This window comes from Arvicanthis niloticus, chromosome 30 (genome assembly GCF_011762505.2).
Source record: "Arvicanthis niloticus isolate mArvNil1 chromosome 30, mArvNil1.pat.X, whole genome shotgun sequence".
NCBI classification, from domain to species: Eukaryota; Metazoa; Chordata; class Mammalia; order Rodentia; family Muridae; genus Arvicanthis; species Arvicanthis niloticus.
In genome coordinates this window covers 10150476-10167047 of record NC_133438.1, presented here as the reverse complement: position 1 = coordinate 10167047, position 16572 = coordinate 10150476, and the positions used below count along the sequence as shown (strand labels likewise).

Here is a 16572-nt window from a genome sequence, read left to right as displayed (position 1 = left end):
AATGAAAACCAAAACTAAAATCTCTATTTATCTATCTTAAACTTATTATTACAGAAGAATAAAGAGGAAATTAAATTTATATTAGAATACAATTTTAAAATTATTAAGACCTATTTTAAAAACACAAGTGTAGGAAAGAATAAATTTGGATTTCATAAGAATTATATCTATAACAAGAAAATTAACCATCTGTATAAAAGGCTGATATAAAACATTCAAATATAAACACAAATAGCAGGACACATCATTAATCTGTAAACTTCAGATGTAAGGTTAATCATGTTTCTATGAATTTAAGGTCATTGTGCCCTAAACACTTATTTGAAGGACAAATAGGGATTTGTTTATTCCTTATAAAACAAAAACACTACAAAATTGAGTTCAAACATGAAAATATTGAAGGAGCCAATGTAAAAATATTTTAAGATAGGTGAAAAAATAATAATCATAGATTCAAATCTCATATTATATCTGTGTAATTGATATTTTGAATTATATAAAATTGGCTTATATTCTTTTATAATGAATATTTTGAAGTTTCATTATACAAGTTTATTGTTAAAATGGTTTATTTCTTCTTGAATATGCTGTGTCCCTATATGACGAGTTCTGGTCTGGTCTTAACAAAATAATGTAGCACTTGGGGGCAAAGATGAAGCCTAAGATTCCTGCACTGGAAGCCAAGATAGAAAAGACTTGCATAGCTATCATGACCTTTCCTTTGGTGCTGTGGTAGACAGGTAGGAAGGTAACCCAGACACAGAAAAATACCTGCATACTAAATGACAAGAGTTTTGCTTCATTGAAAGTATCTGGAAGATTCCTAGATAAGAAGGCCATGACACAGCTTCCAAGTGCCAAGAAGCAGAGGTAACCCAGGGTGCAATGAAAGAAAACAGCTGAACCCTTGTTGCAAATAATAAGAATGTGGCCATGTTCAGAATGTGGATCTTGATCAAGGAAGGGAGGAGAGATTCCCAGGTAGATTCCACAAAGCACAATTTGGGTCAGGGTACAGATAGGAATTATGTAGTTTGGGGCCCTTGATACCATTAACCACCTCATTATTCTCCCTGCAAATGTGACCTTAAAAGCCATAACAACAGTAATAGCTTTGGCCAAGACAGTAGAGAGAGCCACAGTGAACACAATTCCAAATGTGGTCTGCTGCATGGTACAGGTTGCTGTGTTGGGATGACCAATGAAGAGCAAGGAACAAAGGAAACAGACAACAAGTGTTGTGAGCAGGATGTAACTGAGAATGCGATTATTAGCCTTGACAATTGGAGTGTCTCTGTGTTTCACAAAGACGCCAAGAACTGCAAGTGTAAAGGCAGAGAAGCATAGGGCTATGGTAGTTAGGACCATGCCAAGAGGGTCATTATATGCAAGAAAGCTCATTGATTTCTGCAGGCAGTTGTTCTTCTCTGTATTTGAAAAATGTGTGTCTGGACACTTCACACACTGATTAACATCTAGTAAGAAATGAAGACAATTTTAAGTCACTGAATAGCTACTCCTTTTTATACTAAGACATTTATTACTACCTATAAACAGTACTGATACTTAAATCACCTTTCTTTGCTTCAATGGGACAAATAAACAAATATGATCAAGTGAATAATTAATAATTCATCTAGTTGAACTTCATTTTATTATTTTAGTATTTAAACATGATATAACACATTTGAATCCAATCCAGTGCCCATTCTGTCTCTGTAACTCCTTCCTTACAGAAGCACATTTATCTTTCATATAGACTCTCCATCTTATCTTTCATATGGACTTATCTCCAAATGTTTAATAATACTTAATTGATTTAATGTTGAGACTATGTTTATGGGATGTAGGACAACTCCAGAAACAAAGGCACCCTCTTAAGGATTGAAATCCCAAAAACTATACTCTCTACATAGCCGACAACTACCAATATTACTTCATATGGCCAATCTTCTTCATTGTGATATTACAAACAAAAAAGATCAATTCTTCTGTCTTTTGCATTCTGTGCTATCTTTTTGATATTGCTGCTGTTATTTTGAAAATCACTTTATGACTAAATTCTAGTGCATGAAAATATTTAGATTCTGATATAAAAAAATAAACATTTTTTCAGTTGTACATATATATTTGGCACAAAAGGGATAGTCATTTAAAATTATTATAATTTTGTTCTTAAATATGGGTCATAAAGTAAATTATTTTCATTAAATTACTTATGTTAATCAAATTTGTTCATTCTCAAGTGGAGCTTATATAAGTGAACATTATTACAATCTTGAATGCTTAGAAAATGTCACTACTAAAGCTACATCATAACATAGAGAGATATTATATAATGTTAACATAGATGCAAAACAGTTAATATAATTTTGGTCTTCACAGAACTTTTTAATACTCTATTTCTCATAATAACTGAATATCATCCTTAATTTCAAAAGAAGACCATGAATTTGAAAGACAGCAACAGTGAATATATGGGAGAATATGCATGAAAGAAAATCGATAAAAAATATTATTATGTTATAATAATAAAAAGGTTAAAACACCAGTGATGTTTTGAGTTTTGAAGTGCTTAACACTGATGTATTTGTCTCTTTTATGATCTATATATTATTGAAAAGCATACTTATTAAGCAAGATCATGCAGTATTTAGTTGTGTTGAGTGAGGTAATCTTCTATCTGCAGAGAAAATGTATTCATGTAACTACATACAGAAAATATGCATATATAGTATATGTCAAAGAATGGATTCATGGAAAATTAGGAAAAAAGATTTCAAAAGTCATAGACAGGAACTGTGTACAGGGAAGGGATGTTTTCCTGATAGTAGGGTATTTGTACATATACACTCACTGTAGGAGTCATGCATGTACAATACCCATAAATGCTCAAACTAAACTGAATCCAAAGAAGAACGCTGAACATGAGTACAAAGTCCTTCAAATGCTGAGAAGCTATTTGCAAATAATAGTTTTGGTGAGAAAAAAAAGCAATGTTCTTTAAGCATGCCACCATGATAGTGTTCTACAACAGACTGCAGAAACTGAAAGTATTTTGTGGAATTGGACTCCTTAGGTTCAAAACTAAAGAGAAAGAACACATAAATTTAGAGGGGCAGGTATATCTGAAACGATTGGAGGAGAAAATATGATCACTATCCATTTTATATTGTCACATATAACTAATGAAATACAATTTAAAAATTTTTCCAAACTCATACAACTATAGTTTCAACATTACCACACACACACACACACACACACACACACACACACACACTGGACATGCAACTTTTAATCCCCCACTACATAAAATATTGTGATGGAAAGAATTAATAGGAGTGTGCAAGAACTCCAAGTAATAAATTATTCTAAAAGTCATAGAAATATGTTCCCATATTAATTTACATGGTAAAAATAAACATTTAGATAGTGGTGTAGGGGGAAAGTATTTTACTATAGTTACTAATATCAGCAAAAACCAACAATGCTGTCATCTATGAATACCAAAGCATAAAAACATTACTTTAAGAGAAAATAAAATATGGTATAATATTTAAATTTTTAAATGAATAAAGGAGATAGTTTGTCTCTATATTTCTCTCCAAATCTTTTCCAATTTCTTGGATATTACAGAGCCCATTGAGTGGTTGAACTGTTTCCTGTTTGTGTTCTGCATTTATTTACCTGTCTCATTGGAAATTTCATTCTCTGGACAAGGAACACAGTCATAGCAACAGACAATGCTACCCTCCTGAGTGGCTTTCCTGAATCCTGGCCCACAGCTCGTATAGCACACAGACTGAGGAATCTAAAAATAAAAAAGATGTTTTAACATACACAGAGTTTTATGGAAAGCTACAGTAGTCTGTCTTTAAATGTTGACAATTTTTTGCAATGTATATAGCTATGAATGTGACAAAATAGGTCACTAATTGTTCCAGGAGTTCGAAGTTTAGACAAAAGATTATCACTAGTTGGATAATTTGGAATAATTATGCTATAGGGCAAATAATTCAGAAGTTAAATAATTTGAAAATATGACAAGATTGGTATGTAGAAATGTCAGACAGATCGTGTCTCTGTACTCACTGGATACATAGTTGGGATTTTATTTTCATTGTGCTAATGCATCAAGATGGTAAACTTAACAGGGTTTGAAATCATGATAGAAAGAAATTGTTGGACATTTGTTTGAGGAATTTTATAAAGAAATTTCTCTGAGGTAGAAAAAGACATTTTGAAATAGCCTTGAACTCATTTACAAAGAAAAATAATTTCTGAATAGATCACCAATAGCCAAGGCACAATGATAAACAATTAATTTATGGGACTTTACAAAACTGAATAACTTTCATAAAACGAAGGACACCACCAATCAAACAAGGTAGGAGCCTACAGAATGAGAAAATTTTATTTCACTTCCATATCTGATAGAGGACTATGTCTTATGTCCAAAATGTATAAAGAACTCAGAAGACTTGGTATCACAAAAACAAATAATCTAATTTAAAATGGGGTACGGATCTAACCAGAGAATATTCAATAGAGAAAACTCAAATGGCTGAGAAACATTTAAGAAAATGTTCAACATCCTTAGTCATTGAGAAAATGAAAAACAAAACACTTTCTACATTTTATGTTTCACATATCAGAATAGCTAAGATTGATAACACATGTGACAGTTCATGTTGTCAAGGATGAGGAATAAGGAGAGCTCTCATCCATTGCTTATAGGAAAGAAAACTTTAAGGTCACTATGGAAAACACTATGGCGTTGCCTCAGCAGATTGAGAACCAATCTACCAAAAGATCCTAAATGCTACGCCAAGGGTAGTTGATTAACTGTGTTGATTGCTTCTTGATTCATTAAAGCCAGAAACCAAAGGTAATCTAGATGTACCATGACAGAATAGATTTTTTTAAAATGTGGTAAACGTACATAATAGTTTATTATTCAGGTGTTAAAAATGGCATCAAGAAATTTGCAGGTAAATCGATGGAACTAGAAAAATATCATCTTGAGCGTGAATGTGAAAGTTTCAGATTACTACACCTTACTAGAGGAAATATGGCAACTGAAATGGGTTTTCAAGGATTTTAACTCTAAGCCCATTTTTACTTTGCTGTCAGTACTTCCTATTTGTATATAAAGATGTGATCTATAAGCTTACTTCTTCTGGGTCTATGTATGCTGGTTGCTGCCAAACTTCCTTGCATCAATAAATAATGTTATATTGAAACCAACACTAAAAATGACTTTTTTCTGTAAAAATCTAAAATGTACATAATGTTTCATCATGTTGTTTTACCACAGCAACCTAAAATAACTACAGCATTGAATTTATGATATGAATCACAACTGAGGAATTTTTATATCACAATAGTTTATAGGCATTTAGGAAAACAAAATTCATTCCCTCTAGTTAAATCCAGATTTTACCAAGTTCAGTAAAACTAAAGAGCACAGGAATAAACATTTAGAATACATTGGAACAAAAAAGATTGTTATTAACCTTAGTCAGGGAATCATAACATTCCCTGCATTGTAATTCTTCTTTACTGCAATTTTATAGTGCATAGTACAATTGTAATTTTTCTTTATTGATAATCTTATAGTGGTTGGCATTTGTGAGCAACTCGGAATAATTATATCTGAAATAAACATTTTTTGTTATAAATGTAAGCTCAAAGCATTAAGACAAGATGCAATTCACCTTTGAAAATCTTGTTGGCCATTGTATCAAGTGCTCAGATAAAGATAATTGTTGACCCTGGGGAGCATTCAGAGAAAAGCTTCCCACTTTTGCCTTTAGTCCAAGACCCTTTGGAAAGTTCCAGAAGTTGAGAATATCATAGTCTTCAATTAACCTCCATTTCCATTCTAAACTCATGTGGTCTCCTTTATGAATCTTCCCCAGGAAATGGTGAAGCTGAAAGAAATAAATGCACCTATATCAACAGAACCATGTGGAAGGATGTAACTGTCCAGTGGAAAGTATATCATTTTCAATTTCTGATATAAAATGCAACATTATTGTAGGTATTAGTGAGGATAAGCAACCCCCCTTGGTGAGTGGGATAGAATTCTGTCAGCTTCAAGAAAAACTTTAAGCCAAGATCCAGTAAACAATATCCTTTTATTTTCACAATGAATTCATAGAGTCTCTGTGTAACATGAAGGCAGAGATTTTACTTTTGAAATCATAAAATATTAGTTTTAAATGAATAATTTATGTACATAAACATTGTTCTGTGAATGATATTGTGAAATTGAATGATCAGCTTTTGATTTCTAATGTGAAAAACATGAAAATGTATTTTGTTTTAATTATTAGGATGAGAAAGTTTTGGAGCTATTAATGACACAGTCTTGAGAGTGCATGTACCGGATAGTTTCAATGTCAATTTGACACAAGCTAGAGTCATCTGAAAAGGAAGAACATCAATTGTGACAATGCATCCACATGACCTGTCTGTAAACCAGTTTTTAAATTACTGTTGTTAAGGGATAGGACAGCTTATTGTGTGTAGGAGTAGCCCAGGACTGGTAGTATATAAAAGTATATGGTAGTATAGAAACAAGTAAGCTCCACCCTTCCACAGACTCTATATAAGTACCTGACTATATATCCCTACCCTGTTTGAGTTGATGCACTGAATTCCATAATGAGGAATTACTGATCTGGAAGCATAAACCAAATAAACACTTTATTCTCCACCATGATTTTGAGCAGGTTTTTTTTCATCACAGTAATGATGAAATCTTAGTGCATGCTTTAGTACCTTGCTGCCTCTCTCACTACAATCATAAGGCACAAACAAATGGATCTGAATTGATCACTCACTAGAGGGTGAAAGTAAATTTGTGCTTTTTTTTTAAATGCACTAAACTTTACAATACCTGGTTTGAATGACTTGGCAAACTTTCAAATTGTCCCATTGCCAATATTACAATACAACGGAAGAGATTTTACCTGCCAAGGAAAGAAGACAATTTCTTCCCCTTTTGTATGTGATTGCATTTGATATTTTTGAAGACTCATCTCATGAAGAGTTTGGGCCACAGCATACACAGAAGTGTATATGTTATAACTCTCTTCACTCATGCTCATGTCAATGATGGTTGTAGGGGACAGTTCCAAGGAAGCATTTGGCTGACAGTTCTCCAAAAGTTGACAGTCAAATTTAGAAAATGAGCAGTTAAAAAGTACATACCACAACTTAAGAAGATAAGGGTCTTCTGGGTATTTGGAAGGATTAACAGTTCGGATAAAATTGGAAAATTCAAAATTCTCTTCATGATGGTGTGAAAAAATGAGACTCCCATGGAATGAGTCTAACAGAAAATAATCAGCATGCTTTGTACTATCCCATTGTGAACTCATGATCCAGACTTTCTGTGTTATTAATTGTTGGCCTAGATTGCCCATTAAACCTTGGAGAGAATCAGTGTCCCCATAAATAATAAAAACATTGGCCAATGATTCCTGGATCTTTTTTAAATGTTTCCAGAAATTATAAGAAAATGAAGTCCAGGTGACTGGGATCATTTCTACAACAGCTAGACATATTCTGTTCCTATCCATTTCTTCTCTCAAGTGTGACAGTATCTGAGTCCCTTTGTGGTCATCTATGAGAAGCAGGCCAACCCAGGACCAATTGAAATGAAGCAGCAGAGAGATCATGGCAAGTGACAGAGATGTGTCATTCGGAGCCATTTGGTAGAGAGAAGAAAACTGACCCCTGTCATTCAAGATAGGATCTGAAGGCCCAAAAGTGAGCTGAAGAGAAAATAGAATTGCAACTAAGAGGAAGAATATTTGTATCAAACACAATCTCAGTCTTAAAGCAAAAGATGGAAATGGTGGCTATTAATATGGTTTCTATCTGATTTAATATATAAGTCTCTATTACTGATGTTTCTGGAAAATTAAAGACAATTCTTTCATAATCTATAACCTTCCTGTCTACTCCACACTAATCTTCTTCTATCCCACACCAAAAAAAAAATGTGGATTGAGCACCTATTGCCTGGGAAATTGCCTTTTTAGTTAAGAGATAATTTAAGTGTTTCTTTTTTTTAACCACTGCAGAAACCTGAAATGTCCACAAGGTATACCTAGAGCTTTGTTCCCACACAATAATTTCCCTCACCTGTGGGAACTTGTACAGTTGCAGGAGTGTCCCAATCTGGGCAGATGTTGCCCATGATGTACCTGTTAATGCAGCAGCTGACTTTCTATTCATTTTACAGTTGTAATTAGGCATGAAATTTCTCTGCCCTGTGAGCCAAATCAAAGTACTCATAAGAGTGTTCTTTTCAGTGTATGGGACATTATAAACATCAAATCCCAGAGATATGTTGGATAGAAGATGAGAATTCCTATTGATCTCTTCAATAGCAAATACCAATGCCAAAACAAACTGGTAGTTCTTAAACTTATACCTGCACAGGTGACATAAAAACACATGGGAACAAGACATAAACTGCAAGCATTTGAAGATATAAAATGTAATAAATTTTATGGTTCAAATGCCTTTTGCTGTAAAATTAATATTTTACTAGTCCCAAGCATGCTTGAAATGAAATTAAATATGTTTTCACATTATGATTATTTAATATCCAGTGGAAATAATAGTTGTTATTAAAATCCCTTAAATCTTTTATTTATCTATTTCTCAGGTGTGGCTAACATTAAAAATTATGCCTATAAATCAAGAAAAAAAGTCCTCCCAAAATAACAGATTTCCTGGTTCTTCGATCTTTTAGCCTCTGCGATTAGGAAAACCTTGGGTTTCTTATTTTGCTACTCTGTTTTCCAAGACAGTTTGTTAAAAAATAAACACCAGGTAAATTTATCCCATGTGAGGTATTGAGTGTCATTTCATTATTTTTATCTTACTGTCTACTTTTACTATGTAATGTGTGTATGTGTGTATTTACATTGATGCACATGCATACATTTGAATATATGCTAAAAAGTATAAGTAAAAGACAACCCCCAGGGTCAGTCCTAGCTTTCCACATTTTAGCTCAGAAATTTTTACCTTGGGAATTTTTATTAAATTTGTAAGATTTCCTAACATGGTTTCTATAAAATCATCTCCTCTAGTATATCCAAATTCCAACACCCTGCCTTCCCACTCCACCCAAATTTGAACCTTCTTTTTTTTTTTTTATTTATCAAGACTAGTCTATGCTTCTAATGTGTATATATATATACATGTATATATATACACACATATATATGTGTATATGTATATGTATATATATACACACATATTGTACATATACATACATATATGTGTATATATGTGTGTGTGCTTTTGCATTTAAGTATGAACTGTCTACAAAAGAAATCACTCTTATAAAAACAAATATGAAATAACTATTCTACTTCTAGGTACAATGAATTGACAGTAGTTCCTTTGTAATGGGTGAGACTTCATGTACACTTCCTGTCTGAATGACAGGTTGTAGTCTAGCTTGAGATTCCATAAGGTTTGTACATGATATTATAGGCACTATGAATTTGTCTGTGCAAATGCCTTGTTCTTTCCTAAAGACATTATTTCCTTATATACATTTAGTATTTTTGTCTCTTACATTCCTTCTCTTCCAGCTTCTGCAATGAACTTGAGAGGGATGGCTGCAGTATAGATATTCTATTTAGAGCTGAGAATTCAAGAGACTCTTATTTTCTGTACCATGATCAATTATGGGTCTTTGTGAAAACCACGATCTACTCCAAATAGAAGCTTCTCTAAGAAGCATTGAGATAAACATTAACCTTTGTTAATAATAATAATAAATTAGGTTTTTAGTTAGTAATAGTAGTAGCAGAATGATAGTAGTAGGTTCTTTGGTAGTATCTAGTATCTAGCACTTTCCAGCACTAAGAAAGCTAGCCAGTGAGGATGCTTTCTCAGATTCGTAATAAATTAACATCTACATGTTCTCTAACTCAGTATGAGTACTTAGTGGCTTTGGAAATAGGATCTTTCAGTCAAGATTATAATTCCAATTGTAGACTATTAGTCTATGAATGTATGTGTATAAACTGCTACAATACTATCTAGTTCCCATGACTTTTCAAGAATGACTTTATTTTAATTATCCAGTCCATGTTTTCATTGTCTAATCTGTGTTCCCATTTGCCACCTCAAGCAGGCCTTCCCCCATTTTACTCAATCCATTAATTTTTTTATACCACTGCTTCTTATCTCTCATCTTTTGAAACAAACCTGCTCCCAACAATGTCCATGACCCTTAGAAATTTCCTGCTGCTTAAGGATGTTCCAAATGAAACATAACTATCTGAACATAAACACACACAAAGGAAAAAATAACTTATTACTTTTATAACTGTACATCCAGTTAACTTGATCAGAATGATGTTTTTCAGCTCTCTTATTTATCTCTTAATATTATACTTTCATTTTTCTTAGCAAGTGGTAATATTCCACTTTAAAAATATATATATTCCCTTCCTCTGCATATGCCTAGCTATGTGGCAGGCAAACTCCTAGGGATTATCTTGTGTTTGCCTCCAATCCTCTAAGTAATCTCTGGTTTAAAAGTTCACTCAAATTTCTGGAGATCTGTATTCTGGTCCTCAAACTTGTACTTGAAATTTTATCCTTTCTGAACTACATCCTCATCTTTATAACCAATAATAGGAAAATAACTTACTCTCTGCAAGACTTCAAATTCCATGTATATAGAATAATTTACATTCACATTAGAATAAAAGTGTTCATTTTCAAAAGAAATGTTTCATGAAGGTTATATTTTTTTATTTCATAGCTAAATACTTCATGCCAAACATACTATAGGATTTCATAGAAAATCAGTCTTATTTTCTAATGTTGTAGGGATCCATATTGAAGAATGTTAATTAGTCTTTAGACATATGAGGAAAAGGGAAAGAAAGAAAGAAAGAGAGAGAGAGAGAGAGAGAGAGAGAGAGAGAGAGAGAGAGAGAGGAAGGAAGGAAGGAAGGAAGGAAGGAAGGAAGGAAGAAAGAAAGAAAGGAAGGAAGGAAGGAAGGGAGCATGGTCATAGAAGAAAAAAAAAAAACTACCCATCTCATGGAGTTTTACTTAATTCTAGATTCAGTGAAATTCACAAAGGAGATTCACCACCAGTTTACCATATCAGATTGGGGAAAGACAGGAGACAGGATCAAAGAGCCAGAAGAATGAATAGAAATCTGCAAGTGGAATGCTGGGCATCTTCTATCATCCACTTTTGGATAGCTGCTGAGATTTAGAGCTTGGATACCATGAAGTTTATTTCTTTTAAACCCAAAAACATTTTTTCAAAGTTAACAATAAAAAGTCTTAATATCTAAAACCTTTGGAAACAAAAATCTAAAAGCTACATGATGTTAAGCTGGTTGTATACATAGAAATGAAACATTTCGGGAAAAAATGAAGGACTAAAATGACTAAAATAAGAATGAAAAAGAGAAGCAATCAAAAAAGTTTTGTAAATATTTTCGTCATTCTTTACATTTCAAAAAATATCAAAATACAACAACGAAATTATTCTGATTTGCTAAATGCTTGCCATGTGTGCATAAGAACATGAGTTCACTCTCCAGTACCTGGTACCAATGAAAAGCCAGATATGTAGGATTGCTGGTGAATCCTGGTAGTCAATTTTATTGAATTTGAAATCAACTAAAACCCATCAGATGGGAAGTCTTTTAATTTTTTAGTGGTTTATTTGATTGGATCAGTTCCATGAAAATCAGCATAAATCTAGGCAAAACCTTCCAGTGACAGACCACATAAAGGAATATGGAAGAAGAAAATGCTATTACTTTATAATAATCCATAATTATATTTACATTTCCTTAGTTCTATATATAATGTTTAACCAATTAAGATAACCTGAAAGAAAATTCCAATTATAAAACTAAGATACAAGTTTTCTCTCCCCACTGTGGGGTATTTCATCTAAGGTCCTTCCCTTTGAGACAGCCTGTGTGTCAAGTGAGGGATGGGGTTGCCATTCCACAGTCAAAATTCTGACCTATAATTGTTCCAGTCTGAAAGAACTACAGGGACAAAAAGAGCCCAATGGAAAGGAATTTCAGTGACAGGCCCAAAGTGGGATCCAGCTCAAGAGGGGGCCCCAATGCCTGACACTATTACTGAGGCTATGGAGTGCTCACAAAAAGGGACCTATCATGTATGCCATCAAAAATCAGCCAACAATCAGCTGAAACAGTCAGATTTAGACATTTACATCCAACTAATGATCAGAAGCCACTGACCCCTGTGGTTGAATTAGGGGAAAGCAGAAGGAAGCTGAGGAGGAGGGCAACCCTGTAGGAGCATCAGAAGTCTCTATAAACAAGGACCCCCGAGATCTCTCAGACAGTGGACCACCAACCAGGCAGCATATGCCAGCTGATATGAGGCCAGTAACACATATAAAGCAGAAGACAGCTGGGTCTGGGTTCAGTTAGAGAAGAGGCACTAAATCCTCAAGAGACTGGAGGCCCCAGGAAGTGGAGAGGTCTGGTGGGTTGGGTATGTCCTTGTGGAGACATGAGGGTGGGAAGGAGGAATGGGATAGGGAACAGTCAGAGGGTGAACCAAAGGGGGATCAATTCTGGCATGTAAAAAATAAAAGATCAAATGCAATTAAGAAAGAAAGAAAGAAAGAAAGAAAGAAAGAAAGAAAGAAAGAAAGAAAGAAAGAAACAAAGAAAGAAAGAAACAAAGAAAGAAACAAAGAAACAAAGAAACAAAGAAAACTGTACTAAACAAAACTCTAATGCAGCAAAACATGATTTAATCCCACATTATCTTTTGTAATCTTTATCATTACAGTGAATAAACTTATACATATTGAAAAACGAGGAAAAGAGATTAAAGAGGCAGAGGGTGAGACAGAACAATTACACATACACACACAACAATAGAAAACCACATTAAAATCATATACAGTATATACACCTAAATAAAAATTTAATCAAAAACATAGAAATTATATATATATGTATATATATACGTAAATTATATATATATATATGTATATATATACTTAAATGCCACATCATATGTAAAATAGTGTACTGAGAATTGTGTTATATAAGAATCTATGTTAACCTTTTAGAATAAAAATAGCATTAACTTATCATGCAGATTTATTTCCATTTTCATGACAAAGTAAATCATTCTGTAGCCACTCTTCTGTTGGACGCAGGAAACAAGTTAACCATTAAAAAGTTCATGTAACAGGAAGTATACCTTTGCAGACACATAATCAATGTTAAATTCACAATACATTGCATACTGGGGCACAGTGGAGCCTGAGCTGGTGATATGGGAGACCACAGAAAAGGAACATCCAGAAAATTTTACAAACCATGCCATTGGAGAGCTTTCATTGTTATCCATTGTTTCCAAAGCTGATAGACAATAGAAAATAACTTTGTAAATATATCCTAGATAAAATATGGTTCCTGCTGAATAGACAAAATTAAAATTATTCCATCTAGACAACAAATTTTGAATTTTTATGATGAGGTTTGCTATGTAAACTGCAAATAAAATATATTAAAACATCTTCAACATTGAATGACTTTTCACATATGAAAACTTTCTACCAAAATTACATGACTTGTTTATTTACTACCCCACAAAAGCTTCAGCCAAAATGCAGTAATTTCAGAATGACCACATACAGTCCACCTTCATGTGTATGTTTTCATTGGTAAATTGCCATCCACTAACTCTCAGCATGCTGTGATTGTGTTTTCTAATTTTCTCTTTTATTAACAGAAAAATTCAAGCAATGGTCTTCTCTTTTAGATTCCTATTGTATGGACATCTAGTGCTATGGGAATGTCTGAATAAAGTATACCATCTTATTTTAGAAAAAGAAGATAGGATGATTATGTCCATTTAAATGAAACAATAAATTTCAACCAGACTTTTCTTATACTGTCCCATAATCTTGAGGAATTCAGACATTCTAAAAGAAATATCTTCGTGTAGGTACCAAATTATTAAATGTGTATTAATAATGTATTAATAATAATGAAAGAAAATATAATGAAACCAACACACTTGGAACCAAGATACGAATATTGTGAAATTGTCAGAGAATGAAGAATATTATTAGACAAACCGTTAAAGGCAACTATCTGAAACAGGTGGAGGAGTTTTTGCAAATGTGAGGTATCCCCTACTACTGATATTCTGATTCCTTCAAATCAGCAGCATCTAACACAGGTTAACATAGTGTCCCTAAGTCATTATACCAGGCATTCAGGAGTCAGAAAAAAAACTCAACTTCCAGAATTTTCCTGAAAAACTGGATCACTCTTTAATTGAATGTTCCTTCTTCTGAACACCTATTTTTGAAACTATCTAAGTGATGTGGTGCTGTAGACTGGCTAAGAGTAAGAGATTCCAATTATAAAATGTGAAAACTAAAGTTAATAAAATAAAAATCCTCAGCCTTATGAGAAGAAAATTCTTCAGGAAAATATAATTTAAGAAGATATTTCAGAATGGGAGATAATAATTGTCATAATGAAAAATGCAGGGAATAATCAAGTTGGATTCCATATATTACCCTTACTCAAATGAATTCTCAATTATAAAAATTTGTAACTAGAAAAAAATCACTTACTGTAGGTAAAAATCCTTGTAGTAGTTCACCACATTTCCATAAGCAGCTTTGTTTGCAGTGTAGAAAGTATAAAGTGGGAAAAAAGCACCAATTACCACATCTCCTTCACAATGAAAATTCTCTTTGAATCTGAAATAGCACTCAGAAAATTGAAAGACGCACTCAATATTGGGAATGTGCATAGACACTGGAATAAAAATACAGAATATCCTGCTAACATACATGTCTGTTCAGCTGTAAGTCTGATAGATGTATACCTTGCAGTGACCAGAAATATATAGTCAGCTCACATTTTGTAAGTATGTGAACTGCTAACTCTGTTGATAAGTGAAACTGTCACACTAACCACCCAAGTTCTTTCTGAATCCTCTTCCATGGCCGTTGAGTATTCGAAAACATCTTCTTCCCTTAGGCTCTGCATCTGAGGCCCTTTGTTTAAGTGGAAAACAAGCTGGAAATATATTTGTAGACCTTCTTCTCTAGCTGCAGGCACTGTGATTTCAGCAGAGACGACAGAAAGCAATAGCTCAGGGATTAACTACTCTTGGACAGATTTAGCCAAAAATGTAAAGCAGTAAACTTTATATGAAAACAACTGAAGATGACGTAGAAAGTGCTATGCTAGACAAAAGAAAAAATGTACAAGAAGAGCCATGATAGATCTAATAAAATAAGTGGCATAGTGCTTAATAAAACCAACGAGTGTCAGTATCAATTTCCTTTTCCAGTTTGGAGGAGTCTCAGTATTTTCCTACTGTGATATATATGTCTATATGCCACTACTATGTATAGCCTAACTCAAGAAATTTATTTCTTACTTTGAGTAAACCAATGGCCCTACTAAATTCAGAAATTCAAAATGGGATATTAAATTACAGTGAAGAAATCCTGTTTTCCATTGATATTTTGAGCTTTGAGCTCCTGAACTACTGATTTCCTTTTTCATCCTAAGAAAATCATTGAATAGATATGTTGTCATAATCCATCCCTACACCTCCATCAGGGGGTTTAAATACTATTAATCTTTTTATAAGATATATATATATATATATATATATATATATATATATATATATATATATATTTCTTGCCCCATAAAACCTAGTACATGAAAACCATCTTGGTATATCCTATTACCCAATAACAGAAAGATACTATCAGGAATAAGGCTTCATTTCTTAGTAGCCAGAAGAAAATTAGAACAGTGAATACATTTGACATTAAACTGTAACAATTCATGGATGCTTCAAGCAATAAATAATCACCTTAAGAATGAATGGGAAACTAGAGTGAAAGAAATTTCAGCAGAGGCAACAAAAATACTATAATAAGAAATATAAATTTGTCAAACTGAAAAATGTTCCTTTTTTTAAGATGTACAATGCTTAAAGAGTCAAAGTACAGTAACTACAACCTCAATAAACCTATGCACTATGAAAATATGCAAAGAAACCAGCTACTCAAAAGGTTTGATTCAGTAAATCAGCAGTCCAGTTTCGTTGTGGGTCATGTAGAAATCGTATATCTTAATTCAGATCTCACTCAGCCTTTAGAAAGTATATGATGAGTCCTAATAAGACTTATATAAATATTATTTAATGAGACATATTTAAATAATACTTTAATAAGAACTTCTACAAAGCTGGAGTAAAAAAAGATTCTTTTATGCAGGATGACTATAAAACTAAAAGGTTTATGTGTTTGATTAATGTCCGGGTCAAAAAATAGAGCAAGTACTGAATACATCTTTCATGTTGATTTTCTTTTTTCTTTTGTTTAGGGGGGGAAATCTTGCTAATTTTTGTTTTGTTTTTTTATTGGATATTTTATTTACATTTCAGATGCCATCCCCTTTCTCCATTTCCTTTCCCTACAAAACCCCTATCCCATAATCCCTTCTCCTTTTTGCT

General features: G+C 33.1%; 1 protein-coding gene across 1 annotated transcript; it reads right to left on the bottom strand.

Moving 5' to 3' along the window:
• Positions 1-558: 558 nt before the first annotated feature.
• On the bottom strand, positions 559-14886 carry LOC143440611 (vomeronasal type-2 receptor 116-like). Its single transcript, XM_076927411.1, has 6 exons — positions 14663-14886; positions 8161-8452; positions 6981-7787; positions 5721-5936; positions 3691-3814; positions 559-1475 (listed from the first exon to the last, which is right to left on the bottom strand). The coding sequence occupies exons 1-6, from the start codon at positions 14884-14886 to the stop codon at positions 559-561; spliced, it is 2580 nt and encodes an 859-aa protein (XP_076783526.1).
• Between the last annotated feature and the right edge of the window lie 1686 nt (positions 14887-16572).